Raw genomic sequence first — 27,875 nt, 5'->3', positions numbered from 1 at the left:
CCTATGAAGAGGCCTGCCATATATATTTAGTAATAATAATATACATCATCTTAAACACTTATCCTTGTATTTGAATTCCTCCAATTCTCTATCTTTTCCCGGCATAAGCGGCGCGTCCAGCTTTAAAAGAGTTTGGGTTATTTTGTCAAAAATGCAATGCGAACCACTGAGCAGCTTTTACGACTCATTTGAAGGCCTTTAAAAAGATCTGGTTTCAAGCTATAACATCAAATCAAAATATACATCATCTTTACGCTTCATCCTTTCTTTGTTGGCCTGCCATAAACGACACGTCCAGCTCTGGCTAAAACACGTCCAGTTCTGGCTAAAACTACGAAAAATCCCGTATTTACGCTTGGTGGAAAAAGTTCGTGTGTTAAAAGGTCTCTGTCACTTTAAATTGCGTATGCTTGTCAAGGGTCAATTCCCTGTTAACTAACTCTAGTATATGAATATGATTTCTGACTATGAAATTATTCATCCCGCCATCTGCTGTGAACATAACTAGTGCCATTTGTGTCGAGGTTCTTAGGCAGATTGCAGTTTCGAATCTTTCTTAGTAACGTCAGTTACCTCCTGACAACGAATTTGTCACGGAGGAATAACGTGAGTCGAGCCAGCCTGTTAAACTTTTTAACTTTCGAAGGAACAGCAACAGACAGGGAATCCCCATTACAATCCACGAATATTTCACGCTATCTCGCTACCACTGAAGAAGTTCACTCCAACGCGTCAAGATGCAAATGACTCAACTTTTGTTTTACGACCATGATGCAACGCAATCAGAGGGCGCATACCGCCTGGCCAGGAATATATCAAATGCAAAGCCTCTTGCGTGACAGCCGTTCAACGGATCGCATTTTTTGTCATTTTAGCCCCAACTCTTTTCAAGCTGGACGCGCCGCCCATCGCGGGCCAAGAAAAAACTTTGAGCAATTAGACTGCAAATATAAAGTTTTTAGATGATATATATTTTCATTTATAAATATATCATTAAAGACCGTTTTAAAGGCCTTTATATGGGTCGTGACAGCTATTCAGCGGTTCGCACTGAATTTTTGATAAAGTAGCCCAAACTCTTTGAAACCTGGATGCGCCGCTTATGGCGGGCCAAGATAAAGAACTGGAGGAATTAAAATACAAGGATAAATCTTAAGGTGGTGTATATCATGATTTAGAAATTATATATGGCAGACCTCTTCATAGGCCACTGAAGTTGATCTTTCTTTTACCTCTGCGCAAAAGACGCGAGGTACTTTATCTCAACGGGTCACTATTCAGACTTGAACGGAACTACATAACAAGAAATGTATATTTTCCAAGAAATAAAAGAATCATCTGCCAGCACAAGTGGGATTGCGTCGCGTTGTAGCGTGCGAAGTTTCCAAAATTGCTTAATTTTCCACTGTTTTACAGAGGAGGTGCGGGGATACAATGGCTATCTAGGCGTATTTCGAACTTTTCGATTTTTGTGAAAAAAAAAAAAAAACACGATAGAGCGTTTTGATATAATTGTTGAAAAAGGTTTAGTGAAAAGGTCCTTTAGAAAAAATAAATGAATTACCACATTTTGCAACTGTCGGCGGATTCTCGATATTTATGGTCAGTGGCTCTAACTACCTGACAGGGACATGTTATATTGTTCTTAAGGGAGACAAATTTATAAGTGGCGTAATACATACGGATAATTTGGCTACTTGAGGTTGGAGCAATACTGTACACCGAACTTGATAAGAAACGGCTACTTGAACTCGGCAAGACACTGGAGCGGCTTCCACTGATACTAGAGCTCCTCCTACTTGACCTTAGTGAAGCAATGGAATTGCTGCCACTTGAACTCAATACGACACTGGAGCTGATGCTACTTGAACTTGGTAAGACACTTAGGCTGTTGCTACTTGAAAGCAGTGCTACAAAATAGTTGCTGCTACTTGAACTCAATGCGACAACGAAGCTGCTGGTACTCAAGCCCAGTGGAACAACGGAGCTGCTGCTACTTGAGCTCAGTCCGACAGTAGAACTGCTGCTACTTAAAGTTAGTGAGACAATGAAACTACTGCTACTTGAATTCAAAACAACAATAGAGCTACTGCTATTTGAACTTACTCCAAGAGGAGAGGTGATGGTACTGGAACTTAGTAGGACAGTAAAGCTGCTTCTGCTTAAACTCGGTGCAACAATGGTGCTGTTGCTACTTGAACTCAACATGACAATAGAGCTCTCGCCACTTGACTTTAGTGAGACAGTGGAGCTGCTGCTACTTGAACTAAGTTCGACATTGGAGCTGCTACTACTTATACTCAGTACGTTAATGGAGGTGCTACTGCTGCTGCTTGAACTTTGTGAAAAAGTGGAGCTACCGCTACCTGAACCTGGTGAAACATTGGAACTGCTGCTACCGGAGCTCTGTGAGACAATTGAGCTGTTCCTACTTAAACTTAGTGGGAAAGTTGAACTGTTGCTTCTTGTAGTCCGTGAGATAATAAAGGTGCTGCTTGGTGAAGTTAATGAGAAACTGGAGCTACTGCTGTTCAAACTTGGTGAGACACTAGAGCTGCTGCTACTTGAACTCAGTGAGACACTGACATGTAAACTCTGTGACACACTGAAGCTTATGCTACTTGAACTTGGTGAAACGATGGAGTTGCTTTTTATTGCACTCTCGGGGACACTGGAGCTGCGGCTATTTGAACTCAGTGAGACAATGGAAAATGCTGTCAAGCGGATGACAATAAGAAAGAGTTGATAAGGCAATTATTGATGGCATGGAAGACGAGGTTTGGATTCATTTCAATTTTGGGATTGGAAGTTGTTAGTTGTCATGCATTTGAGTCTATTTACCCTCTAACAATGTCAGAAGGTACGAATAACCTCCATTTGGAAGATGACAGCCCTTCATTTGAAATTCATATTTAAGTTAATAATCTACTTTCTAAAAACTTTGCTGCACACCCATTATGGAAATTGAACATCCTAGAAGTATGAGGGCCGTTTGTCACACTTTACATGTATGCACGGGCTAGGCCGTTGCCATACCTCTTTGATACCATTAAAGTTAAAAAGTACTTACGTGAATTTCCATCTATCGCCTCAAATGTTGCATTGAACCCTTTGTTTACAGGACCGGTGCGGGATTCAAATTTCACTTGAATGAAATTTCCCTCGGAGTATACAGGGTCGGAAAGCTTTTGACCACAAAGCTGAAAGTCATTTGGATCTCCTTGATGTGAAGCAACGTTTGTAATAAAAACTCGAGCGCTCGATGGCGCTGCTCCAGTACAGTTCTCGGTTTCATTTATTACAAGGGTAAAGTTCAAGAAGATTAGTTTTATGATCTTTCCAATGGGTACCGTGATATTCCAGATACAAGTCTTGTTTGCGGTATAGTTTCTGGGAAAATTGGGGCTGGAAATGTGACCACTAGAAGCATTAATAGATTCTCCAGGAGATGTGCAAGCTGAGAAAGGAAGAGTTTATTATTCTCTCTTTGATTTCTTGGTGGAGACGAACTTGAAAGAGTTCCAGAAATAAAGAGATTAAAATGTGCCTCATACTGGCACTGTAAATTATTACTATTACCATAGTAGAAATGAGAAATCCTGTAGACCTAAACAGAAAACAAAACTGTAGATTTTTCTATATGCAGACATCTAAGACGAAAGTTTAATACTTACGATCGGTTTTTACTTTAGTCGGGGAGGCAGCTGCAAAAAACACAAAGAACAGACATATGAAAACGTTACTTAACTTAAGGCCTATAGAAACAGTTTATCCCAAAGATTAACAAGGTCGAGGTCATCTGAGCAAAAGAGGAAAACAAGCTCCCATTTAGTATTGTTAGAAGTTGTGAGCTGCGATTGTTTCCAGGTGAGACCAAAAGCAACTCTAAGCCTAGTTTTGAACTATGAGCTTCTATTTAAAAACATTTCTTTTTCTGGGCTTTTAAAATGCTTAATCTGATCTTAGTCCTACATGGATGCAAGACAAAACAAGGAACTTTTGCTTTCATTCGAATGACTATATATCTACTCGACTTTTATGAAGACGACACGACACTGTAGACCTAATTCATTTTGTACGCCTCTTAAAAAGTGCAAAAATGGAGCTGCTGCTACCTGAACTCGTTGCAACAGGAGGGCTCCTGCTACTTGAACTTGGTGAGGCACTGGAGCTAATGCTAAGTGAGGGCAGTGCGACAATTGAGCTGCTTCTACTTGAACTCAGTGTAACAATAGAGCTGCTGCTACTTAAGCTGAGCGTGAAAGTATAGCTGCTCCTGATAAACGTTTGTAGGACAGTGGAGCTGCTTCTATTTGAACTCAGTGCGACAATAGAGCTGCTGGTATGTGAACTTAGTGGGACTTTAGAGCTGCTGCTACTTGAACTCAGTTGAACAATGGAAATGCTGTTACTTGAACTCAGTGCGACAATAGAGCTGTCGCCGCTTGACTTTAGTGAGACAGTGGAGCTGCTGCTACTTGAAGTAAGTTCGACATTGGAGCTGCTGCTAGTTATACTCAGTACGTTAGTGGAGGTGCTACTGCCGCTGCTTGAACTTTGTGAAAAAGTGGAGCTACTGCTACCTGAACCTGGTGAAAGATTGGAACTGCTGCTACCGGAGCTCTGTGAGACAATTGAGCTGTTCCCACTTAAAGTTAGTGGGAAAGTTGAACTGTTGCTTCTTGTAGTCCGTGAGATAATAAAGGTGCTGCTTGGTGAAGTAAATGATAAACTGGAGCTACTGCTGTTCAAACTTGGTGTGACACTAGAGCTGCTGCTACTTGAACTCAGTGAGACACTGACATGTAAACTCTGTGAAACACTCAAGCTTATGCTACTTGAACTTGGTGAAACGATGGAGTTGCGTTTTGTTGCACTCTCGGAGACACTGGAGCTGCGGCTATTTGAACTCAGTGAGACAATGGAAAATGCTGTCAAGCGGATGACAATAAGAAAGAGTTGATAAGGCAATTATTGATGGCATGGAAGATGAGGTTTGGATTCATTTCAATTTTGGGAATAGAAGTTGTTAGTTGTCATGCATTTGAGTCTATTTACCCTTTAACAATGTCAGAAGGTACGAATAACCTCCATTTGGAAGATGACAGCCCCTCATTTGAAATTCATATTTAAGTTAATAATCTACTTTCTAAAAACTTTGCTGCACACCCATTATGGAAATTGATCATCCTAGAAGTATGAGGGCCGATTGTCACACTTTACATGTATGCACGGGCTAGGCCGTTGCCATACCTCTTTGATAACATTAAAGTTAAAAAGTACTTACGTGAATTTCCATCTATCGCCTCAAATGTTGCATTGAACCCTTTGTTTACAGGACCGGTGCGGGATTCAAATTTCACTTGAATGAAATTTCCCTCGGAGTATACAGGGTCGGAAAGCTTTTGACCACAAAGCTGAAAGTCATTTGGATCTCCTCGATGTGAAGCAACGTTTGTAATAAAAACTCGGGCGCTCGATGGCGCCGCTCCAGTACAGTTCTCGGTTTCATTTATTACAAGGGTAAAGTTCAAGAAGATCAGTTTTATGATCTTGCCAATGGGTACCGTGATATTCCAGATACAAGTCTTGTTTGCGGTATAGTTTCTAGGAAAATTGGGGCTGGAAATGTGACCACTAGAAGCATTAACAGATTCTCCAGGAGATGTGCAAACTGAAAAAGGAAGAGTTTATTACTCACTCTTTGATTTCTTGGTGGAGACGAACTTGAAAGAGTTCCAGAAATAAAGAGATTAAAATGTACCTCATACTGGCACTGTAAATTATTACTATTACCATAGTAGAAATGAGAAATCCTGTAGACCTAAACAGAAAACAAAACTGTAGATTTTTCTATATGCAGACATCTAAGACGAAAGTTTAATACTTACGATCGGTTTTTACTTTAGTCGGGGAGGCAGCTGCAACAAACACAAAGAACAGACATATATAAACGTTACTTAACTTAAGGCCTATAGAAACAGTTTATCCCAAACATTAACAAGGTCGAGGTCATCTGAGCAAAAAAGGAAAACAAGCTCCCATTTAGTGTTGTTAGAAGTGGTGAGCTGCGATTGTTTCCAGGTGAGACCAAAAGCAACGCTAAGCCTAGTTTTGAACTATGAGCTTCTATTTAAAAACATTTCTTTTTCTGGGCTTTTAAAACGCTTAATCTGATCTTAGTCCTACATGGATGCAAGACAAAACAAGGAACTTTTGCTTTCATTCGAATGACTATATATCTACTCGACTTTTATGAAGACGACACGACACTGTAAACCTAATTCATTTTGTACGCCTCTTAAAAAGTGCAAACATGGAGCTGCTGCTACCTGAACTCGTGGCAACAGGAGGGCTCCTGCTACTTGAACTTGGTGAGGCACTGGAGCTAATGCTAAGTGAGGGCAGTGCGACAATTGAGCTGCTTCTACTTGAACTCAGTGTAACAATAGAGCTGCTGCTACTTAAGCTGAGCGTGAAAGTATAGCTGCTCCTGATAAACGTTTGTAGGACAGTGGAGGTGCTTCTATTTGAACTCAGTGCGACAATAGAGCTGCTGGTATGTGAACTTGGTGGGACTTTAGAGCTGCTGCTACTTGAACTCAGTTGAACAATGGAAATGCTGTTACTTGAACTTAGTGCGACAATAGAGCTGTCGCCGCTTGACTTTAGTGAGACAGTGGAGCTGCTGCTACTTGAAGTAAGTTCGACATTGGAGCTGCTGCTACTTATACTCAGTACGTTAGTGGAGGTGCTACTGCCGCTGCTTGAACTTTGTGAAAAAGTGGAGCTACTGCTACCTGAACCTGGTGAAAGATTGGAACTGCTGCTACCGGAGCTCTGTGAGACAATTGAGCTGTTCCCAATTAAACTTAGTGGGAAAGTTGAACTGTTGCTTCTTGTAGTCCGTGAGATAATAAAGGTGCTGCTTGGTGAAGTTAATGATAAACTGGAGCTACTGCTGTTCAAACTTGGTGTGACACTAGAGCTGCTGCTACTTGAACTCAGTGAGACACTGACATGTAAACTCTGTGAAACACTCAAGCTTATGCCACTTGAACTTGGTGAAACGATGGAGTTGCGTTTTGTTGCACTCTCGGAGACACTGGAGCTGCGGCTATTTGAACTCAGTGAGACAATGGAAAATGCTGTCAAGCGGATGACAATAAGAAAGAGTTGATAAGGCAATTATTGATGGCATGGAAGATGAGGTTTGGATTCATTTCAATTTTGGGAATAGAAGTTGTTAGTTGTCATGCATTTGAGTCTATTTACCCTTTAACAATGTCAGAAGGTACGAATAACCTCCATTTGGAAGATGACAGCCACTCATTTGAAATTCATATTTAAGTTAATAATCTACTTTCTAAAAACTTTGCTGCACACCCATTATGGAAATTGAACATCCTAGAAGTATGAGGGCCGATTGTCACACTTTACATGTATGCACGGGCTAGGCCGTTGCCATACCTCTTTGATAACATTAAAGTTAAAAAGTACTTACGTGAATTTCCATCTATCGCCTCAAATGTTGCATTGAACCCTTTGTTTACAGGACCGGTGCGGGATTCAAATTTCACTTGAATGAAATTTCCCTCGGAGTATACAGGGTCGGAAAGCTTTTGACCACAAAGCTGAAAGTCATTTGGATCTCCTTGATGTGAAGCAACGTTTGTAATAAAAACTCGGGCGCTCGATGGCGCCGCTCCAGTACAGTTCTCGGTTTCATTTATTACAAGGGTAAAGTTCAAGAAGATCAGTTTTATGATCTTGCCAATGGGTACCGTGATATTCCAGATACAAGTCTTGTTTGCGGTATAGTTTCTGGGAAAATTGGGGCTGGAAATGTGACCACTAGAAGCATTAATAGATTCTCCAGGAGATGTGCAAGCTGAAAAAGGAAGAGTTTATTACTCACTCTTTGATTTCTTGGTGGAGACGAACTTGAAAGAGTTCCAGAAATAAAGAGATTAAAATGTACCTCATACTGGCACTGTAAATTATTACTATTACCATAGTAGAAATGAGAAATCCTGTAGACCTAAACAGAAAACAAAACTGTAGATTTTTCTATATGCAGACATCTAAGACGAAAGTTTAATACTTACGATCGGTTTTCACTTTAGTCGGGGAGGCAGCTGCAAAAAACACAAAGTACAGACATATGAAAACGTTACTTAACTTAAGGCCTATAGAAACAGTTTATCCCAAAGATTAACAAGGTCGAGGTCATCTGAGCAAAAGAGGAAAACAAGCTCCCATTTAGTGTTGTTAGAAGTTGTGAGCTGCGATTGTTTCCAGGTGAGACCAAAAGCAACTCTAAGCCTAGTTTTGAACTATGAGCTTCTATTTAAAAACATTTCTTTTTCTGGGCTTTTAAAATGCTTAATCTGATCTTAGTCCTACATGGATGCAAGACAAAACAAGGAACTTTTGCTTTCATTCGAATGACTATATATCTACTCGACTTTTATGAAGACGACACGACACTGTAGACCTAATTCATTTTGTACGCCTCTTAAAAAGTGCAAACATGGAGCTGCTGCTACCTGAACTCGTGGCAACAGGAGGGCTCCTGCTACTTGAACTTGGTGAGGCACTGGAGCTAATGCTAAGTGAGGGCAGTGCGACAATTGAGCTGCTTCTACTTGAACTCAGTGTAACAATAGAGCTGCTGCTACTTAAGCTGAGCGTGAAAATATAGCTGCTCCTGATAAACGTTTGTAGGACAGTGGAGGTGCTTCTATTTAAACTCAGTGCGACAATAGAGCTGCTGGTATGTGAACTTGGTGGGACTTTAGAGCTGCTGCTATTTGAACTCAGTTGAACAATGGAAATGCTGTTACTTGAACTTAGTGCGACAATGGAGCTGTCGCCGCTTGACTTTAGTGAGACAGTGGAGCTGCTGCTACTTGAAGTAAGTTCGACATTGGAGCTGCTGCTACTTATACTCAGTACGTTAGTGGAGGTGCTACTGCCGCTGCTTGAACTTTGTGAAAAAGTGGAGCTACTGCTACCTGAACCTGGTGAAAGATTGGAACTGCTGCTACCGGAGCTCTGTGAGACAATTGAGCTGTTCCCAATTAAACTTAGTGGGAAAGTTGAACTGTTGCTTCTTGTAGTCCGTGAGATAATAAAGGTGCTGCTTGGTGAAGTTAATGATAAACTGGAGCTACTGCTGTTCAAACTTGGTGTGACACTAGAGCTGCTGCTACTTGAACTCAGTGAGACACTGACATGTAAACTCTGTGAAACACTCAAGCTTTTGCCACTTGAACTTGGTGAAACGATGGAGTTGCGTTTTGTTGCACTCTCGGAGACACTGGAGCTGCGGCTATTTGAACTCAGTGAGACAATGGAAAATGCTGTCAAGCGGATGACAATAAGAAAGAGTTGATAAGGCAATTATTGATGGCATGGAAGATGAGGTTTGGATTCATTTCAATTTTGGGAATAGAAGTTGTTAGTTGTCATGCATTTGAGTCTATTTACCCTTTAACAATGTCAGAAGGTACGAATAACCTCCATTTGGAAGATGACAGCCACTCATTTGAAATTCATATTTAAGTTAATAACCTCCTTTCTAAAAACTTTGCTGCACACCCATTATGGAAATTGAACATCCTAGAAGTATGAGGGCCGATTGTCACACTTTACATGTATGCACGGGCTAGGCCGTTGCCATACCTCTTTGATAACATTAAAGTTAAAAAGTACTTACGTGAATTTCCATCTATCGCCTCAAATGTTGCATTGAACCCTTTGTTTACAGGACCGGTGCGGGATTCAAATTTCACTTGAATGAAATTTCCCTCGGAGTATACAGGGTCGGAAAGCTTTTGACCACAAAGCTGAAAGTCATTTGGATCTCCTTGATGTGAAGCAACGTTTGTAATAAAAACTCGGGCGCTCGATGGCGCCGCTCCAGTACAGTTCTCGGTTTCATTTATTACAAGGGTAAAGTTCAAGAAGATCAGTTTTATGATCTTGCCAATGGGTACCGTGATATTCCAGATACAAGTCTTGTTTGCGGTATAGTTTCTGGGAAAATTGGGGCTGGAAATGTGGCCACTAGAAGCATTAATAGATTCTCCAGGAGATGTGCAAGCTGAAAAAGGAAGAGTTTATTTTTCACTCTTTGATTTCTTGGTTCAGACGAACTTGAAAGAGTTCCAGAAATAAAGAGATTAAAATGTGCCTTATACTGGCACTGTAAATTATTACTATTACCATAGTAGAAATGAGAAATCCTGTAGACCTAAACAGAAAACAAAACTGTAGATTTTTCTATATGCAGACATCTAAGACGAAAGTTTAATACTTACGATCGGTTTTCACTTTAGTCGGGGAGGCAGCTGCAACAAACACAAAGAACAGACATATGAAAACGTTACTTAACTTAAGGCCTATAGAAACAGTTTATTCCAAACATTAACAAGGTCGAGGTCAGCTGAGCAAAAGAGGAAAACAAGCTCCCATTTAGTATTGTTAGAAGCTGCGAACTGCGATGGTTTCCAGGTGAGACCAAAAGGAACTCCAACCTGAGTTTTGAAGTATGAGATTCTATCGAAAAACATTTCTTTTTCTGGGCTTTTAAAACGCTTAAACTGGTCTTAGTGCCATATGGATGCTAGACAAAAAAAGGAACTTTTGCTTTCATTCGAATGACTATATTTCCACTCGACGTTAATGAAGACGACTAGACACTCTAGACCTATTTCATTTTGTACGCCTCTTAAGAAGTGCAAAAATGGAGCTGGTGCTACCTGAACTGGTGGCAACAGGAGGGCTCCTGCTACTCGAACTTGGTGAGGCACTGGATGTACTGCTAAGTGAGGGCAGTGCGACAATGGAGCTGCTTCTACTTGAACTCAGTGTAACAATAGAGCTGCTGCTACTTAAGCTGAGCTTGAAAATATAGCTGCTCCTGCTAAACGTTTGTAGGAAAGTGGAGCTGCTTGTATTTGAACTCAGTGCGACAATGGAGCTGCTGGTATGTGAACTTGGTAGGACTTTAGAGCTGCTGCTACTTGAACTCAGTGAGACACTGACATGCAAACTCTGTGAAACACTGAAGCTTATGCTACTTGAACTTGGTGAAACGATGGAGTTGCTTTTTATTGCACTCCCGGAGAAACTGGAGCTGCGGCTATTTGAACTCAGTGAGACAATGGAAAATGCTATCAAGCGGATGAAAATAAGAAAGAGGTGATTAGGCAATTATTGATGGCATGGAAGATGAGGTTTGGATTCATTTCAATTTTGGAAATGGAAGGTGTTAGTTGTCATGCATTTGAGTCTTTTTACCCTCCAACAATGTCAGAAGGTACGAATAACCTCCATTTGGAAGAGGACAGCCCTTCATTTGAAATTCATATTTAAGTTAATAATCTACTTTCTAAAATCTTTGCTGCACACCCATTATGGAAATTGAACATCCTAGAAGTATGAGGGCCGTTTGTCACACTTTACATGTATGCACGGGCTAGGCCGTTGCCATACCTCTTTGATAACTTTAAAGTTAAAAAGTACTTACGTGAATTTCCATCTATCGCCTCAAATGTTGCATTGAACCCTTTGTTTACAGGACCGGTGCGGGATTCAAATTTCACTTGAATGAAATTTCCCTCGGAGTATACAGGGTCGGAAAGCATTTGACCACAAAGCTGAAAGTCATTTGGATCTCCTTGATGTGAAGCAACATTTGTAATAAAAACTCGGGCGCTTGATGGCGCTGCTCCAGTACAGTTCTCGGATTCATTTATTACAAGGGTAAAGTTCAAGAACACCAGTTTTATGATCTTTCCAATGGGTACCGTGATATTCCAGGTACAAGTCTTGTTTGCGGTATAGTTTCTGGGAAAATTGGGGCTGGAAATATGACCACTAGAAGCATTAATGGATTCTCCAGGAGATGTGCAAGCTGAAAAAGGAAGAGTTTATTTTTCACTCTTTGATTTCTTGGTTCAGACGAACTTGAAAGAGTTCCAGAAATAAAGAGATTAAAATGTGCCTTATACTGGCACTGTAAATTATTACTATTACCATAGTAGAAATGAGAAATCCTGTAGACCTAAACACAAAACAAAACAGTAGAATTCTCTATATGCAGACATCTAAGAGGAAAGTTTAATACTTACGATCGTTTTTCACTTTAGTCGGGGAGGCAGCTGCAACAAACACAAAGAACAGACATATGAAAACGTTACTTAACTTAAGGCCTATAGAAACAGTTTATCCCAAACATTAACAAGGTCGAGGTCAGCTGAGCAAAAGAGGAAAACAAGCTCCCATTTAGTATTGTTAGAAGCTGTGAACTGCGATGGTTTCCAGGTGAGAGCAAAAGGAACTCCAACCTGAGTTTTGAACTATGAGATTCTATCGAAAAATATTTCTTTTTCTTGGCTTTTAAAACGCTTAAACTGGTCTTAGTCCCACATGGATGCAAGACAAAACAAGGAACTTTTGCTTTCATTTGAATGACTATATTTCTACTCGACTTTGATAATGACGACACGACATTGTAGACCTAATTCATTTTGTACGCCTCTTAAGAAGTGCAAAAAAGGAGCTGCTGCTACCTGAACTCGTGGCAACAGGAGGGCTTCTGCTACTTGAACTTGGTAAGGCACTGGAGCTACTGGTAAGTGAAGGCAGTGCGACAATGGAGTTGCTTCTACTTGAACTCAGTGTAACAATAGAGCTGCTGCTACTTAGGCTGAGCTTGAAAATATAGCTGCTCCTGCTAAACGTTCGTAGGACAGTGGAGCTGCTTCTATTTGAACTCAGTGCGACAATGGAGCTGCTGGTATGTGAACTTGGTAGGACTTTAGAGCTGCTGCTACTTGAACTCAGTTGAACAATGGAAATGCTGTCACTTGAACTCAGTGCGACAATAGAGCTGTCGCCACTTGACTTTAGTGAGACGGTGGAGCTGCTGCTACTTGAACTAAGTTTGACATTGGAGCTGCTGCTACTTATAGTCAGTACGTTAATGGAGGTGCTACTGCTGCTGCTTGAACTTTGTGAAAAAAAGGAGCTACTGCTACCTGAAATTGGTGAAACATTGGAACTGCTGCTACCGGAGCTCTGTGAGACAATTGAGCTGTTCCCACTTAAAATTAGTGGGAAAGTTGAGCTGTTGCTTCTTGTAGTCCGTGAGATAATAAAGGTGCTGCTTGGTGAAGTTAATGATAAACTGGAGCTACTGCTGCTCAAACTTGGTGAGACACTAGAGCTGCTGCTACTTGAACTCAGTGAGACCCTGACATGTAAACTCTGTGAAACACTCAAGCTTATGCTACTTGAACTTGGTGAAACGATGGAGTTGCTTTTTATTGCACTCTCGGAGACACTGGAGCTGCGGCTATTTGAACTCAGTGAGACAATGGAAAATGCTGTCAAGCGGATGACAATAAGAAAGAGTTGATAAGGCAATTATTGATGGCATGGAAGATGAGGTTTGGATTCATTTCAATTTTGGAAATGGAAGGTGTGAGTTGTCCTGCATTTGAGTCTTTTTACCCTCTAACAATATCAGAAGGTACGAATAACCTTCATTTGGAAGAGGACAGCCCTTCATTTGAAATTCATATTTAAGTTAATAATCTACTTTCTAAAATCTTTGCTGCACACCCATTATGGAAATTGAACATCCTAGAAGTATGAGGGCCGTTTGTCACACTTTACATGTATGCACGGGCTAGGCCGTTGCCATACCTCTTTGATACCATTAAAGTTAAAAAGTACTTACGTGAATTTCCATCTATCGCCTCAAATGTTGCATTGAACCCTTTGTTTACAGGACCGGTGCGGGATTCAAATTTCACTTGAATGAAGTTTCCCTCGGAGTATACAGGGTCGGAAAGCATTTGACCACAAAGCTGAAAGTCATTTGGATCTCCTTGATGTGAAGCAACATTTGTAATAAAAACTCGGGCGCTCGATGGCGCTGCTCCAGTACAGTTCTCGGTTTCATTTATTACAAGGGTAAAGTTCAAGAACACCAGTTTTATGATCTTGCCAATGGGTACTGTGATATTCCAGGTACAAGTCTTGTTTGCGGTATAGTCTCTGGGAAAATTGGGGCTGGAAATGTGACCACTAGAAGCATTAATGGATTCTCCAGGAGATGTGCAAGCTGAAAAAGGAAGAGTTTATTATTCACTCTTTGATTTCTTGGTGCAGACCAACTTGAAAGAGTTCCAGTAATAAAGAGATTAAAATGTGCCCCATACTGGCACTGTAAATTATTACTATTACCATAGTAGAAATGAGAAATCCTGTAGACCTAAACACAAAACAAAACTGTAGGATTCTCTATATGCAGACATCTAAGAGGAAAGTTTAATACTTACGATCGTTTTTCACTTTAGTCGGGGAGGCAGCTGCAACAAACACAAAGAACAGACATATGAAAACGTTACTTAACTTAAGGCCTATAGAAACAGTTTATCCCAAACATTAACAAGGTCGAGGTCAGCTGAGCAAAAGAGGAAAACAAACTCCCATTTAGTATTGTTAGATGCTGCGAACTGCGATGGTTTCCAGGTGAGACCAAAAGGAACTCCAACCTGAGTTTTGAAGTATGAGAATCTATCGAAAAACATTTCTTTTTCTGGGCTTTTAAAACGCTTAAACTGGTCTTAGTGCCATATGGATGCTAGACAAAAAAAGGAACTTTTGCTTTCATTCGAATGACTATATTTCCACTCGACGTTAATGAAGACGACTAGACACTCTAGACCTATTTCATTTTGTACGCCTCTTAAGAAGTGCAAAAATGGAGCTGGTGCTACCTGAACTGGTGGCAACAGGAGGGCTCCTGCTACTTGAACTTGGTGAAGCACTGGATGTACTGCTAAGTGAGGGCAGTGCGACAATGGAGCTGCTTCTACTTGAACTCAGTGTAACAATAGAGCTGCTGCTACTTAAGCTGAGCTTGAAAATATAGCTGCTCCTGCTAAACGTTTGTAGGAAAGTGGAGCTGCTTGTATTTGAACTCAGTGCGACAATGGAGCTGCTGGTATGTGAACTTGGTAGGACTTTAGAGCTGCTGCTACTTGAACTCAGTGAGACACTGACATGCAAACTCTGTGAAACACTGAAGCTTATGCTACTTGAACTTGGTGAAACGATGGAGTTGCTTTTTATTGCACTCCCAGAGAAACTGGAGCTGCGGCTATTTGAACTCAGTGAGACAATGGAAAATGCTGTCAAGCGGATGAAAATAAGAAAGAGGTGATAAGGCAATTATTGATGGCATGGAAGATGAGGTTTGGATTCATTTCAATTTTGGAAATGGAAGGTGTTAGTTGTCATGCATTTGAGTCTTTTTACCCTCTAACAATATCAGAAGGTACGAATAACCTTCATTTGGAAGAGGACAGCCCTTCATTTGAAATTCATATTTAAGTTAATAATCTACTTTTTAAAAACTTTGCTGCACACCCATTATGGAAATTGAACATCCTAGAAGTATGAGGGCCGTTTGTCACACTTTACATGTATGCACGGGCTAGGCCGTTGCAATACCTCTTTGATATCATTAAAGTTAAAAAGTACTTACGTGAATTTCCATCTATCGCCTCAAATGTTGCATTGAACCCTTTGTTTACAGGACCGGTGCGGGATTCAAATTTCACTTGAATGAAATTTCCCTCGGAGTATACAGGGTCGGAAAGCATTTGACCACAAAGCTGAAAGTCATTTGGATCTCCTTGATGTGAAGCAATGTTTGTAATAAAAACTCGGGCACTTGATGGCGCCGCTCCAGTACAGTTCTCGGTTTCATTTATTACAAGGGTAAAGTCCAAGAAGATCAGTTTTATGATCTTGCCAATGGGTACCGTGATATTCCAGATACAAGTCTTGTTTGAGGTATAGTTTCTGGGAAAATTGGGGCTGGAAATGTGACCACTAGAAGCATTAATGGATTCTCCAGGAGATGTGCAAGCTGAAAAAGGAAGAGTTTATTTTTCACTCTTTGATTTCTTGGTGCAGACGAACTTGAAAGAGTTCCAGAAATAAAGAGATTAAAATGTGCCTCATACTGGCACTGTAAGTTATTGCTATTACCATAGTAGAAATGAGAAATCCTGTAGACTTAAACAGAAAACAAAACTGTTGATTTTTCTACATGCAGATATCTAAGACGAAAGTTTAATACTTACGATCGTTTTTCACTTTAGTCGGGGAGGCAGCTGCAACAAACACAAAGAACAGACATATGAAAACGTTACTTAACTTAAGGCCTATAGAAACAGTTTATCCCAAACATTAACAAGGTCGAGGTCATCTGAGGAAAAGAGGAAAACAAGCTCCCATTTAGTATGGTTAGAAGCTGTGAACTGCGATGGTTTCCAGGTGAGACCAAAAGGAACTCTAAGCCGAGTTTTGAACTATGAGCTTCTATGGAAAAACATTTCTCTTTCTGGGCTTTTAAAACGCTTAAACTGGTCTTAGTCACACATGGATGCAAGACAAAAAAAGGAACTTTTGCTTTCATTCGAATGACTATATTTCTACTGGACTTTGATGAAGACGACTCGACATTGTAGACCTAATTCATTTTTTACGCCTCTTAAGAAGTGCTAAAATGGAGCTGCTGCTACCTGAACTCGTGGCAACAGGAGGGCTCGTGCTACTTGAACTTGATGAGGCACTGGAGCTACTGGTAAGTGAGGGCAGTGCGACAATGGAGCTGCTTCTACTTGAACTCAGTGTAACAATAGAGCTGCTGCTACTTAAGCTCGGCGTGAAAATATAGCTGCTCCTGCTAAACGTTTGTAGGACAGTGGAACTGCTTCTATTTGAACTCAGTGCGACAATAGAGCTGCTGGTATGTGAACTTGGTGGGACTTTAGAGCTGCTGCTACTTGAACTCAGTTGAACAATGGAAATGCTGTTACTTGAACTCAGTGCGACGATAGAGCTGTCGCCACTTGACTTTAGTGAGACAGTGGAGCTGCTGCTACTTGAACTAAGTTCGACATTGTAGGTGCTGCTACTTATACTGAGTACGTTAATGGAGGTGCTACTGCTGCTGCTTGAACTTTGTGAAAAAGTGGAGCTACTGCTACCTGAGCCTGGTGAAACATTGGAACTGCTGCTACCGGAGCTCTGTGAGACAATTAAGCTGTTCCCAATTAAACTTAGTGGGAAAGTTGAACTGTTGCTTCTTGTAGTCCGTGAGATAATGAAGGTGCTGCTTGGTGAAGTTAATGATAAACTGGAGCTACTGCTGTTCAAACTTGGTGAGACACTAGAGCTGCTGCTACTTGAACTCAGTGAGACACTGACGTGTAAACTCTGTGAGACACTGAAGCTTATGCTACTTGAACTTGGTGAAACGATGGAGTTGCTTTTTATTGCACTCTCGGAGACACTGGAGCTGCGGCTATTTGAACTCAGTGAGACAATGGAAAATGCTGTCAAGCGGATGACAATAAGAAAGAGTTGATAAGGCAATTATTGATGGCATGGAAGATGAGGTTTGGATTCATTTCAATTTTGGGAATGGAAGTTGTTAGTTGTCATGCATTTCAGTCTATTTACCCTTTAACAATGTCAGAAGGTACTAATAACTTCCATTTGGAAGATGACAGCCCTTCATTTGAAATTCATATTTAAGTTAATAATCTACTTTCTAAAATCTTTGCTGCACACCCATTATGGAAATTGAACATCCTAGAAGTATGAGGGCCGATTGTCACACTTTACATGTATGCACGGGCTAGGCCGTTGCCATACCTCTTTGATACCATTAAAGTTAAAAAGTACTTACGTGAATTTCCATCTATCGCCTCAAATGTTGCATTGAACCCTTTGTTTACAGGACCGGTGCGGGATTCAAATTTCACTTGAATGAAATTTCCCTCGGAGTATACAGGGTCGGAAAGCATTTGACCACAAAGCTGAAAGTCATTTGGATCTCCTTGATGTGAAGCAACATTTGTAATAAAAACTCGGGCGCTTGATGGCGCCGCTCCAGTACAGTTCTCGGTTTCATTTATTACAAGGGTAAAGTCCAAGAAGATCAGTTTTATGATCTTGCCAATGGGTACTGTGATATTCCAGGTACAAGTCTTGTTTGCGGTATAGTTTCTGGGAAAATTGGGGCTGGAAATGTGACCACTAGAAGCATTAATGGATTCCCCAGGAGATGTGCAAGCTGAAAAAGGAAGAGTTTATTATTCACTCTTTGATTTCTTGGTGCAGACGAACTTGAAAGAGTTCCAGTAGTAAAGAGATTAAAATGTGCCTCATACTGGCACTGTAAGTTATTGCTATTACCATTGTAGAAATGAGAAATCCTGTAGACGTAAACAGAAAACAAAACTGTAGATTTTTCTACATGCAGACATCTAAGACGAAAGTTTAATACTTACGATCGTTTTTCACTTTAGTCGGGGAGGCAGCTGCAACAAACACAAAGAACAGACATGAAAACGTTACTTAACTTAAGGCCTATAGAAACAGTTTATCCCAAACATTAACAAGGTCGAGGTCATCTGAGGAAAAGAGGAAAACAAGCTCCCATTTAGTATTGTTAAAAGCTGTGAACTGCGATGGTTTCCAGGTGAGACCAAAAGGAACTCCAACGTGAGTCTTAAACTATGAGCTTCTATCGAAAAATATTTCTTTCTCTGGGCTTTTAAAACGCTTAAACTGGTCTTAGTGCCACATGGATGCAAGACAAAACAAGGAACTTTTGCTTTCAGTCGAATGACTCTATTTCTACTGGACTTTGATGAAGACGACTCGACACTGTAGACCTAATTCATTTTGTACGCCTCTTAAGAAGTGCAAAAATGGAACTGCTGCTACCTGAACTCGTGGCAACAGGAGGGCTTCTGCTACTTGAAGTTGATGAGGCACTGGAGCTACTGCTAAGTGAGGGCAGTGCGACAATGGAGCTGCTTGTACTTGAACTCAGTGTAACAATAGAGCTGCTGCTACTTAAGCTGAGCGTGAAAATATAGCTGCTCCGGCTAAACGTTTGCTGGACAGTGGAGCTGCTTTTATTTGAACTCAGTGCGACAATAGAGCTGCTGGTATGTGAACTTGGTGGGACTTTAGAGCTGCTGCTACTTGAACTCAGTTGAACAATGGAAATGCTGTTACTTGAACTCAGTGCGACAATAGAGCTGTCGCCACTTGACTTTAGTGAGACAGTGGAGCTGCTGCTATTTGAACTCAGCGTGGCACTGGAAAATGCTGTCAAACAGGTGAAAATAGAATAAACAATTGATGACGCAATTATTGATGGCATTGGAAGATAAGGTTTGGATTGATTTCACTTTTGGAAATAGAAGTTGTTAGTTGCTATGAATTTGAGTTTATTTAGCCTGCAACAATGGCAGAAGGTACGAATAACCTCTATTTGGGCGATGACAGACCCTCAGTTTAAACTCATATTAAAGCTGATACCTACTTTCTAATAACTTTGCTGCACACTCATTATGGGTATTGAACATCCTAGAAGTATGAAGGCCGTTTGTCACGCATTACACTTATGCAAGGGCTAGGCCGTTGCCATACTTTCTTGATACCATTAAAGTTAAAAAGCACTTATGTGAATCTCCATCTATCGCCTCAAATGTTGCATTGAACCCCTTGTCTACAGGACCGGTGCGGGATTCAAATTTCACTTGAATGAAATTTCCCTTGAAGTATACAGGGTCGGAAAGCTTTTGACTACAAAGCTGAAAGTCATTTGGATCTCCTTGATGTGAAGCAACGTTTGTAATAAAACCTAGGGCGCTTGATGGCGCCGCTCTAGTACAGTTCTCGGTTTCATTTATTACAGTGGTAAAGTTTAAGAAGGTCAGTTTTATGATCTTGCCAATGGGTACCATGATATTCCAGGTACAAGGTTTTAGAAAAATTGGGGCTGGGAATGTGACCACTAGAAGCATTAATGGATTCTCTAGATGATGGGCGAGCTGAAAAAGGAAGCTTTTATTATTCACTCTTTGATTTCTTGGTGCAGACGAACTTGAAAGAGTTCCAGAAATAAAGAGATTAAAAATGTGTTTTATATCAGCACAGTGAGTTGTTACTATTGCATTAGTAAAAGTGAGAAATCCTGTGGACTTAACCCAAAACAAAACTGTAGATTTTTTTAATGCAGATGGTTAAGACGAATATTAATACTAACGAATATTTTTCATATCAGTCAGGGAGGCAGCTGCACCAAATACAAAGATCGCCGGAACACGTAAAAATACGTAGGATGCACGATCCTCGCAGTAGAGAGCGCTATTTATGGAATAGCGAAAATCAGACCTAAAAAAAATCAGGCCTGTACGGGATTCGAACCACTCACCTCTGCGATAGTGCAGCGCTCTACCAATTGAGCTAACAAGCCAACTGGGAGCAGGCCGTTAAGTTGATTCGTAATAAACCCGTGATGATAAATCAGATACAATGAATATATGAAAGTTCATATATCTAGAACTGCGGTATTAAATACGTATGATGCACGATCCTCGCAGTAGAGAACGCTATTTATGCAATAGCGAAAATCAGACCTGAAAAAAATCAGGCCTGTACGGGATTGGAACCACTGACCTCAGCGATAGTGCAGCGCTCTACCAATTGAGCTAACAAGCCAACTGGGAGCAGGCCGTTAAGTTGATTCGTAATAAACCCGTGATGATAAATCAGATACAATGAATATATGAAAGTTCATATATCTAGAACTGCGGTATTAAATACGTATGATGCACGATCCTCGCAGAAGAGAGGGTTTATTACGAATCAACTTAACGGCCTGCTCCTAGTTGGCTTGTTAGATCAATTGGTAGAGCGCTGCACTAGTATCGCAGAGGTCAGTGGTTCGAATCCCGTACAGGCCTGATTTTTTTCAGGTCTGATTTTCGCTATTGCATAAATAGCGCTCTCTACTGCGAGGATCGTGCATCACACGTATTTAATACCGCAGTTCTAAATATATGAACTTTCATATTTTCATTGTAACACGTAAAAATGTTACTTAACTTAGAGAGTAAACGTATTTGTGCACGATTCTCGCAGAAAAGAGCACTATTTAAGAAATAATGAAAATTAGACCTGAAAAAATTCAGGCCTGTACGGGATTCGAACCACTGACCTCTGCGATACAAGTGCAGCGCTCCCCCAATTGAGCCAACAAACCAACTAGGAGCAGGTCATCAAATTAGTCCGACATAAACCCGTAAGATGATAAATGAAACGCAACTAATATATGAAATTCATATAACTGAATTGCGGTTATAGAAACGTATTTGTGTACGATCCTCGCAGAAATAGTTCCTAACAAGTCCGAGGTTATCTGAGCAAAAGAAAAAGCAGACAAAGTTCCTATTTAGTTTTGTTAGAAGTTGTGAACTGCGATGGTTTCTATGCGAGACCAAAAGGAATTCTCAGCCGAGTTCTAAAATATGAGCATGTGTCAGAAACATTCATTTCTGAGCTCTTGAAAGCTTAAGCTGGTCTTACACTAGTCAGTGAGGGTTAGGTGCGGGATGCAAGTTCATTGCAAGATTTTTTTTAGCTCAGCTGTATCCCTTTATCATTCTAATGACAAAGTTTCTGCTCAACGTTGTAATCCTAATCTAGCTTAGACGCATCTCAAGTGAGCCAAAGAGCTCAAGTTAACGTGAAGTGAAGGTACATCTGTTGACTTTTGAGATATTATCAAGATCTTAGGCTGTGGTAAAACCCTCCGCTCCTTAAAACTCCTTCTCCCGCTCTTCCTAATCCAAACGGAAATAAAAATTCTAGTATTGTCATTTTTCTCAGCGGAAGCAGGTCAAGATTCGTGACAACAGTTACAATTATACTGTGCAAACAAAACAAAACAAAACATCGTCTTCAGTGCTTATCATTTCGGTCTATTTCTTCTAAAGTCTGGGATTTGTTCTCTTCTAAACTCTGGGATTTGTTCAATATCTTCGTCCAAACAGTTGTTTTTCAGATGACATGGTGTTTGAAATGAATGTTGAAATGTAAGATGATGTTATACATAAATGTGTTTGAACGTAAATGTCGCTCTGATTGACAAGCTGTCATCATGTCTGTGTGCAATTGATGGAAAGTAGATTGTTCTCCCTCGTTGGAATCATAGGTTTATGGCAACTTCCGCGCGGTCTGGGTCCGACTCGCGGTAAGACATTACCACTAAGAAATGTGACAGTTTAAAACAGTTTTTTACAGTGATACTAGATCATTCTATGTACACTCTTTCCTTCTCTTCCTCTTTCCTGCTCCTGCGCGCGCGCGTCTGGAATGCGGTCGCGTAGCGACCGTGGCAATGTTTCCACGTTTTAGTCATGTTTCGTCACATGTAAAGCAAGTCCACATCATATGAGCTAAATAAGTCTTTGGATTATGCTCCTTGTAATTCTTCCAATCGCTTTATCACATATAGATGTCGAGATTTTGTGTAAAACGTGCTTGTATATAGGTACTTGCTATGTTGCCTCTCTTTTACCGCTTTTATTTTGTGTTTAAACGGAGTATCCAGGAACGGTTTGATTGTCTTTATCTTCTCTTCGACTTCTATGTAGGGATGGATTTCAGTGAGATACACCACTTTTCTGAGTGGATGAAATCGTACTTTTTTTATCATCACTTTGGTCCCATGTATGATCATACCATTCCGACTCATAGCCACTCTTATACACCCATTGCTAGATTTCCATTGGTCTATCATTGATTGACACACATTATAACTCGGAAAAAATTTGGACAGACAGGTCATTGACTTTGATCCGAAAAACATGTAAGGATGCTATGACTTGATTAAAATTTGATGGACAGATAATAATGAGACAGTTACAACGCCTGCTGGTATTTCGTATTTTCCCCCGGTTTGTCTGCTCTGTGGTTCATTTTTCCCGAGAAATGGGAATGTTCATGAGCATGGTGTTGCGTTTTTGAATACCCTAAAAAGTTCGATTTTTTTCTGATAATTTTTTTTAAACGGGAGACTTAATTATTTCTCTTCGAATCATTGTCATTGAATTGCGTCGATGTATCGTTGTTATTTTCCTCACTTGCGGAATTTTGTATAGAATTTAAATCACTTTCGTCACTGCTAATGATCACACTCACATGTTACAGTTTATTTTTAATTAAGATTTGAACTAAAGTAAACATTTTTATTGAGAAAAAAGCTATCGCCTGTTTATACTTCGAACGACCTATTGTTCATTTTCAGAGAATTTTGAATACTCAGGAACTGAGTGATCACCATCCGAACTATTTTCATTTTATTGGAGTGAGATGAATTATTCACATCCCATCGTAGGGTTTAGGCGGAAACAATCCTCTTTTATTCTCCAATCTTTTTACACGATACGAATGCTAATGACATCTTGAAATCACTTTTACCATTGGAAGTATGAGTCACCATCTTGCGTTTTATTGTTTCCATTGTTTGTCTCACTCTGATGTTTGACTGTTAGGGTTTTTATTTTTATTTTGATATGGGAATAAGTGGGTTAGGGAATTGGGCTTAGGTTGAGAGTTAGGTGTGCTCGTGTGAGTGACCGCAATAACCCACGTTTGAATCCTGGTCACGACAATTTTCTTCCTTTTATTCTAGAATGAACGTTTTTTTGAATATTCATTTTATCTTGAAATCATTTTCCCTAAGGGAGGATTAAACACCATCTTAGGTTTCATTATTTTTATTGTTTTTACACCATCTTGGATCACCTTAATTTTTTCAAATTATGAAAAAAAAAAAAAACACGCTCCTATAACCTACGCAATTTAACCCTAAACCAGGATTTATTCAACGCTTTTAATTTGTGTTTCCTTCCTACATCTCTCATACATTTCCTCCTAATTTTCAAGTGTGGATACTCTATTGTCCTATGGTATGGGTAGTTGCGTGATACTGTGTATCATTCATAATAAAAACTCATATTCCGTCTACCACTTTGGTTTCTAGAGTGCTCTTATTATTTTCGAGTTCTTCGCTCTAAAGACCTTGTATGACAACGTGTTGTGTGACAAATAACCGTCTTTTGTGAAATATGCAAAAATCTTGCGTGTCTATTCTTGTTTACCAAACTTGCGTTTTAAACGACACTCATTTTTTAAACGTAAAAGTCATGCGTCCTGAATAACCAGTACCACATGCGTGTGAAAACCTTTTGGGACTTTTATAAATATAACTTCTGCTCATAGCTTTAGTCTGTCAGATTAGTATGTCTAACCCGCGATACACAAACGCCTAGTGATTGGTCCATTCTCTTTTTCCTGTGTTGTGTGACAATAAACATTACGTATGCGAAAACAGTGTGTTGGAGTTAACCCCTCCGCCATCTTGGATTCTTTTGTTCCCATTGTTTTGAGAAAACCGTTTTTTTTTTTTTTTTTAATCTCGCCATGGATAGCCATAATATTTTTGGCGAAACGAGATCATTGATGCTTGCATGACTTTTTGGCGAAAACAATTGGAGCGTTTTCTTTGTTTCCCATCTTCTAAATTGAACTTTAAATACTTATCGATGTGTACAAAATATAATTATATTTAATTCAGAATTGAATGATTTTGATTAGTCTTTGCTCCCGTGACATTGATAAATATTAATTTTAGTACTAGTATTCTCGTTATGGACGAAACGAGTTCAGTTACCTTTAGGTTATATATAATGCGTAGACTTAATGTTTTGTAAATGGCCTCTAATTTTTAATGCAGGCCAAAATAATTTCAGTCACTTTAATTTAGTTTGGCATTTCATTAAAAGTGGGAAGGCTTAGACATCTTTTAATTACTTGTTTTGACCGACTGAAGATTAATCATACGTTTGTTTGCTCCAATCTCTAATTAACTCGACCTAACCGGATCGGCATAACTTAGATAGTTCTACTACCAATTAGGGCGGTGTGGGAGACATTGGAATGAAGTATATTTACTGGCGACTCATCATTCCCTATTTGTAAACTAAAAAAAATGCGTGCAGTAAACATGGAGTATTTGGATAGCACCATCTGATTTGCTCTGAATAATTTCTAATTCTCGATTCACATCGAAATTTGAACACGCAAATAACAATATGGGCTTTGCTTAATGAAAAGATCAGCGATTCCTATTGATTGCCTCTCGACGTTTCTTCATTACGCTTAATGGAAAATGCTGATACGGGCACAATTCCTGTTTGAAGCTAATTGTGAAAACAGAATGAAGGCAAATAATTTTGCCCTGATTTCTTCTGATAAACAACTGTTAACTTCAGTTAATTTGTCAACTCTGTCGAAGCTAGTCTGAGTATATGGTAAATAAACATTTAGCCTGCAGGCACAATGATTCTTTGACACGACGTACCGGCACTATGGACTATTTGCTTTGATTATTGAATATTTGGCGTAAAGGAACCAATGGTGTAGAACGAAGTATTCACGTAACTCAACAATTCGGACACAAAGACCTGATTATAAAAGAGACAAGGCCTTCCTATTTCCAAGGGAGCTAGAAAGGTAAAAATCCATATGTACCGCACGATCGTGCACCCATAACATGACGTGAACAGTTTCCCTTCGGCTGAAAGTCCCGTTACGTTTAACCGCGAGGTTACAAGACTTTCCAATTTTTTTTTCTTTTTATTTTGATTTAGACAGACCTTTTGTAGCTCAAAATGGAAAGAAATTATGCTAAATTGTGCTCGTTTCGAAAAAAAAATTAGCTTGTTGCTCTTTCAAGCGACGAAATTAGTTTTGGAGTTGACGATTCTTTATTCCCAAATGCAATGCTAATTAAGGCTGAAAACAAACTGAGTTTTATGCTATTTTCTTGCGATGTTGGGGACTCTTCATTAGAAAACTAAATCTCATTTCCAAGTGTTAATAGGACCAAAAAGTTGTTGTTCAATGGCAAATATTGCTTTGACAAGGTACGATTTTCAGAATCCTCAACCGAAAGCTACGCAATTTCCTAGTCGTAAATTCTAGTCCAGTAAACAACAATTCAAGTAGGGTAAATAACAAAGAGAAGACGTATACCTTTACTTACCTTTCGAGATGATAAGGATCACGATTAACAGGAACCAAAGAACCCAAATAATCCGACTTCCAGACATGTTGGCTGGACAACGGGTTTGGTAAATCAAATTACAGCAAGGTTACATAGTTTGATTCGTCTTTAATTAATGACCCGTCAATCCACTCGAGATCTTATCTTGATAAGATTTGCATCCTGCACCGGCGTCTCATGTCAAAAACGTTTAATTAGCAGACGAAGGCATTTCTATTGAAACAAAACTCAAACTTTTTTAGTTCCTAGTTAATCTCAGCTTTGTTTATTGCAGTGTTCGTTTTTTTCAGTTCGATAAAATGGAAGATTACTTTCGAGAGCCTGTTGGTTAACTTGGAGCATAACTGTGTTCAATGGTTTGATTAACCCGCGCAAGCGTACAATTTTAAAATCGCTTCTAAGGCTGTTGCTAACAGAATAGAAAAAGCTCGGCCACTAATGGCTAAACCTACTCGGAAAGGTTTTGTTAAAGGGTGCTGCATTGCAAAATACATTCGCCTCGCTAATGATAGCTTAGACTAAACTGAAGCCTAAGGCATTACGGGAATTTCACATCCGCAAGATTTTGAAAGACCCTTAGATACTATGGAATGGGACTTAATCCAGAGCACTTCAGATTTTCTTGATTTTAGAAGTAACAGTTAGTAATGCGTTGACTCTCTGTGCCAACACCGAGAGCTCTGTTTTCTTGCGTCCAACTTATGCCTCTAGGCGCATTATTCACAAGCGACCAGAGCCCTTTTACTCGTTTTCGTACGTAGTTGAGATTCCTTTCCTCTCGTGTCAATTATGAAGGATATGGACTCAAATTTAAAGTTTTTAAGTTCTCAAATAACTCCCCACTGTTTGTAAAAAAATCTTAACATAAAAGTAGAGTCACTTCCAAATTCTTCGCATGAATTAAAATCGTGATATTCTTTTTTCGCTAATATAATTAAGGGTAGCTCAGTGCATTGCACACAACTTATTTATTGAAATAATTAAAATTATTATATACATACTGAGATTTATACACTGAAAAGCCGCAGAGTAAATTTTTGTTCGCAAACCGATGTAAACCAATCAAATGTCGTGTACCGCTTTTCCCACATGTGAGAAAAGCGATACGTCTAATCAGGAGCCGCGTATCATGTTTTTTCACGTGTGAGCCGTACGGCAAGTTGAAGTTTTCATTCAAGGCTGGTTGGCGCGGTTTCGTACACTGCACAAGCAATCGCTTTGCAAATAGTTTTTATTCACATTTCTTCCATCGTTAATATTGAAAGTTCCTGTCTCGCCGAAAGCCATGAGCTAAAAGCGTTTCGTTATCCACGATTCATAACTTTTGGATTAAATTTGAGCTCTTTCCCTTTTTACGAAGCTGCTTTCTTTCAGTGATTGTTGTTTGACCACATTTGTTTAAATAAAGCTTGTCATAATTTAAGGAGGGTGTTCAATCTCAGTATGTATATAAGAACGCATGCGAATAAGCGCTATACAAGTGTTATTATTATTATTATTATTATTATTACTATTATTATTATAAAGATAATGTTTCCAACAAATTAATTTATTTCCGCCAAAGAAACTTCGCTGCTATGTTTCTTGTTTCTGAAATTCTCTTTATTTCTGACTCGTTTTGGGGACTACTCTTCGAACTTAAGAGCCTTTAAAACCGAACCTTGGAAATTGCAACTCTAGCTTCATTCGCAAAGAAAAAGTGGGCAGATTTTTATCGGGTTGTTCGCCTGTTGCGATGTCTAGTTTAACTTTTTTGCGGAAGTTTTTCCCGTTTTATAATGAAAAATACTGAAGTCACTCGCGAGAAAAATTTCTTCGCGAGGCATTTGTTTGCTGACGAGGCATT

At 39.7% G+C, this 27,875-nt stretch overlaps 1 protein-coding gene across 1 annotated transcript; it reads right to left on the bottom strand.

The window, feature by feature from the left end:
* Positions 1-124: 124 nt before the first annotated feature.
* LOC148736078 (uncharacterized) lies at positions 125-26,136 on the bottom strand. The gene is made up of 26 exons (XM_088752116.1): positions 26,009-26,136; positions 18,829-19,218; positions 18,390-18,419; positions 17,786-18,172; positions 16,614-17,429; positions 16,173-16,202; positions 15,569-15,955; positions 14,799-15,212; positions 14,358-14,387; positions 13,754-14,140; positions 12,582-13,397; positions 12,141-12,170; positions 11,537-11,923; positions 10,767-11,180; positions 10,326-10,355; positions 9,722-10,108; positions 8,550-9,365; positions 8,109-8,138; positions 7,505-7,891; positions 6,333-7,148; positions 5,892-5,921; positions 5,288-5,674; positions 4,116-4,931; positions 3,675-3,704; positions 3,071-3,457; positions 125-2,714 (listed from the first exon to the last, which is right to left on the bottom strand). The coding sequence occupies exons 1-26, from the start codon at positions 26,073-26,075 to the stop codon at positions 1,561-1,563; spliced, it is 9,855 nt and encodes a 3,284-aa protein (XP_088608242.1). The 5' UTR covers positions 26,076-26,136; the 3' UTR covers positions 125-1,560.
* Positions 26,137-27,875: the final 1,739 nt, after the last annotated feature.

This window comes from Stylophora pistillata, chromosome 3 (assembly GCF_964205215.1).
Source record: "Stylophora pistillata chromosome 3, jaStyPist1.2, whole genome shotgun sequence".
NCBI lineage: Eukaryota > Metazoa > Cnidaria > Anthozoa > Scleractinia > Pocilloporidae > Stylophora > Stylophora pistillata.
This window is presented reverse-complemented; position numbering and strand designations above follow the sequence as displayed.

Coding starts and splice junctions, on each gene's coding strand:
- LOC148736078 (XM_088752116.1), bottom strand. CDS start 26,075: ATGTCTGGAAGTCGGATTATTTGGGTTCTTTGGTTCCTGTTAATCGTG. Junction 18,420..18,828: donor TCCTGTTGCCACGAGTTCAG/GTAGCAGCAGTT, acceptor TGTTTGTTGCAG/CTGCCTCCCCGACTAAAGTG. Junction 15,213..15,568: donor GGCGATAGATGGAAATTCAC/GTAAGTACTTTT, acceptor TCCGCTTGACAG/CATTTTCCATTGTCTCACTG.